This window comes from Nicotiana tomentosiformis, chromosome 4 (assembly GCF_000390325.3).
Source record: "Nicotiana tomentosiformis chromosome 4, ASM39032v3, whole genome shotgun sequence".
Lineage (NCBI taxonomy): Eukaryota > Viridiplantae > Streptophyta > Magnoliopsida > Solanales > Solanaceae > Nicotiana > Nicotiana tomentosiformis.
In genome coordinates this window covers 91,316,197-91,318,305 of record NC_090815.1, presented here as the reverse complement: position 1 = coordinate 91,318,305, position 2,109 = coordinate 91,316,197, and the positions used below count along the sequence as shown (strand labels likewise).

At 43.6% G+C, this 2,109-nt stretch overlaps 1 protein-coding gene across 1 annotated transcript; it reads right to left on the bottom strand.

The window, feature by feature from the left end:
• Nucleotides 1-1,134: 1,134 nt before the first annotated feature.
• Nucleotides 1,135-1,896, bottom strand: LOC138910131 (uncharacterized). The gene is made up of 2 exons (XM_070201354.1): nucleotides 1,779-1,896; nucleotides 1,135-1,682 (listed from the first exon to the last, which is right to left on the bottom strand). Exons 1-2 carry the CDS (start codon nucleotides 1,894-1,896, stop codon nucleotides 1,135-1,137), a joined length of 666 nt encoding a protein of 221 aa, XP_070057455.1.
• Nucleotides 1,897-2,109: the final 213 nt, after the last annotated feature.

Here is a 2,109-nt window from a genome sequence, read left to right as displayed (position 1 = left end):
AAAGGTAATGCCTCCAAATCTTCAATGCATGAAGAATAGCCGCCAACTTTAAATAATGAACAAGGTAATTCTTCTCAAGAACCTTCAACTGCCGAGACGCGTATGCAATCATCCTGCCATCCTGCATCAATATTGCACCAAGCCCAATACGCGATGCATCACAATATATAGTGTAGGACTCCGAACCCGTAGGCAACACCAACACCGGAGCTGTAGTCAAAGCAGTCTTGAGCTTCTGAAAGCTCAACTCACACTCATCAGACCACCTGAATGAAGCACCTTTCTGTGTCAATCTAGTCAATGAAGTTGCGATAGATGAAAAACCCTTCATGAACCGGCGATAATAACCTGCCAAACCTAGAAAGCTCTGAATCTCTATAGCTAAAGTAGGTCTAGGCCAGTTCTGAACTGCCTCAATCTTCTTAGGACCCACTTTAATGCCCTCGGAAGATACTACATGCCCTAAAAAGGTAACCGAATCCAACCAAAACTCACACTTTGAAAACTTGGCATATAATTGACTATCTCTCGAGGTCTGAAGTACGATCCGAAGATGCTGCTCATGCTCCTATCAACTGCGGGAGTATACCAAAATATGATCAATGAAGACGATCACAAAAGAATCTAGATATGTCTTAAATACCCGGTTCATCAAATCCATAAATAATGTTAGGGAATTTGTCAAGCCAAATGACATCACTAGAAACTCATAATGCCCATACTTAGTTCGGAAAGTTGTCTTAAGGATATCTGATGCCCTAATCTTTAAGTGATGGTAGCCAGATCTCAATTCAATTTTTTAAAACACCTTGGCACCCTGAAGCTGATCAAATAAGTCATCAATCTTCGGTAAAGGATACTTGTTCTTGATAGTGACTTTGTTCAACTCCTGATAATCGATACACATCCTCATCGTACCATCCTTCTTCTTCACGAACAACACTGTTTCACCCCAGGACGAGGTCTAATAAATCTCTTATCAAGCAAATCATGCAACTGCTAATTCAGTTCCTTCAATGCAGCTGGGGCCATACGGTATAGTAGAATAGAAATGGGCTGAGTTCCCGGAGCCAAGTCAATACAAAAGTCGATATCTCTATCGGGTGGCATCCCCGACAAAAGTGTAGGAAACATCTATGGAAACTCACTCACAACTGGTACTGAATCCATGAAAGGAACCTCCATACTAGGATTACGAATATCAGCCAAATATGATAGACATTTCTTCTCGCCCATATGCCACGCCTTCATATAAGAAATAACCTTGCTAGTAGAATGGCCAGGAATCCCTCTCCACTCTAATTGAGGCAACCGCAACATAGCTAAGGTCACCATGTTGTCGTGATAATCCAATATAGCGTGATAAGGTGATAACCAATTCATGCCCAAGATAACATCAAAGTCCACCATATCAAGAAGTAGGAGATCTACACTAGTTTCATGGCTCCCGATAGACATCACACATGAGAGATAAATACGATCTAGAACAATAGAATCTCCCACAGGCATGGACACATATATAGGAGCACTCAAAGAATTACAAGGCATAACCAGGCATGAAGCAAAATAGGATGACACGTAGGAATAAGTACAGCCCTGATCAAATAGAACTGAAGCATCTCTATGGCAAACTGGAACAATACCTGTGATGACGGCGTCAGATGACTCTTCCTCAGGTCTAGCTAGAAATGCATAAAAACAATGCTGGGCCTCACCACTCTGACCTCTGCCTCTCAGATGGCCTCTAGCTTGCTGGCCTCCATCTCAAATGGCCTGACCTCCACCTCTAATGACTTGACCTCCACCTCTAGCAGCCTGCTCCCGGACCCTAGCTGGCTGAGTAGGCGGTGAAGCAACTGATGCCGGAACCATGGCACGAGAATTCGGCTTTGGCATGCCGCCCTGTGATCTAGGGAAAAATCTAAAAATAGGCTTCTGGTCTCCACAAGTATAACAAGCCCTCGGCTGTTGAGACTGCCAACCCTGGAAGTGTCACGACCTAACTGGAGGGTCATAACTAGCACCCGGACCATACTTGCCGAGCACCAACGTACATTTTATCTAACCTTCCTTATTATCTTTAAGGGCCGACAGGATCAATATAAATGG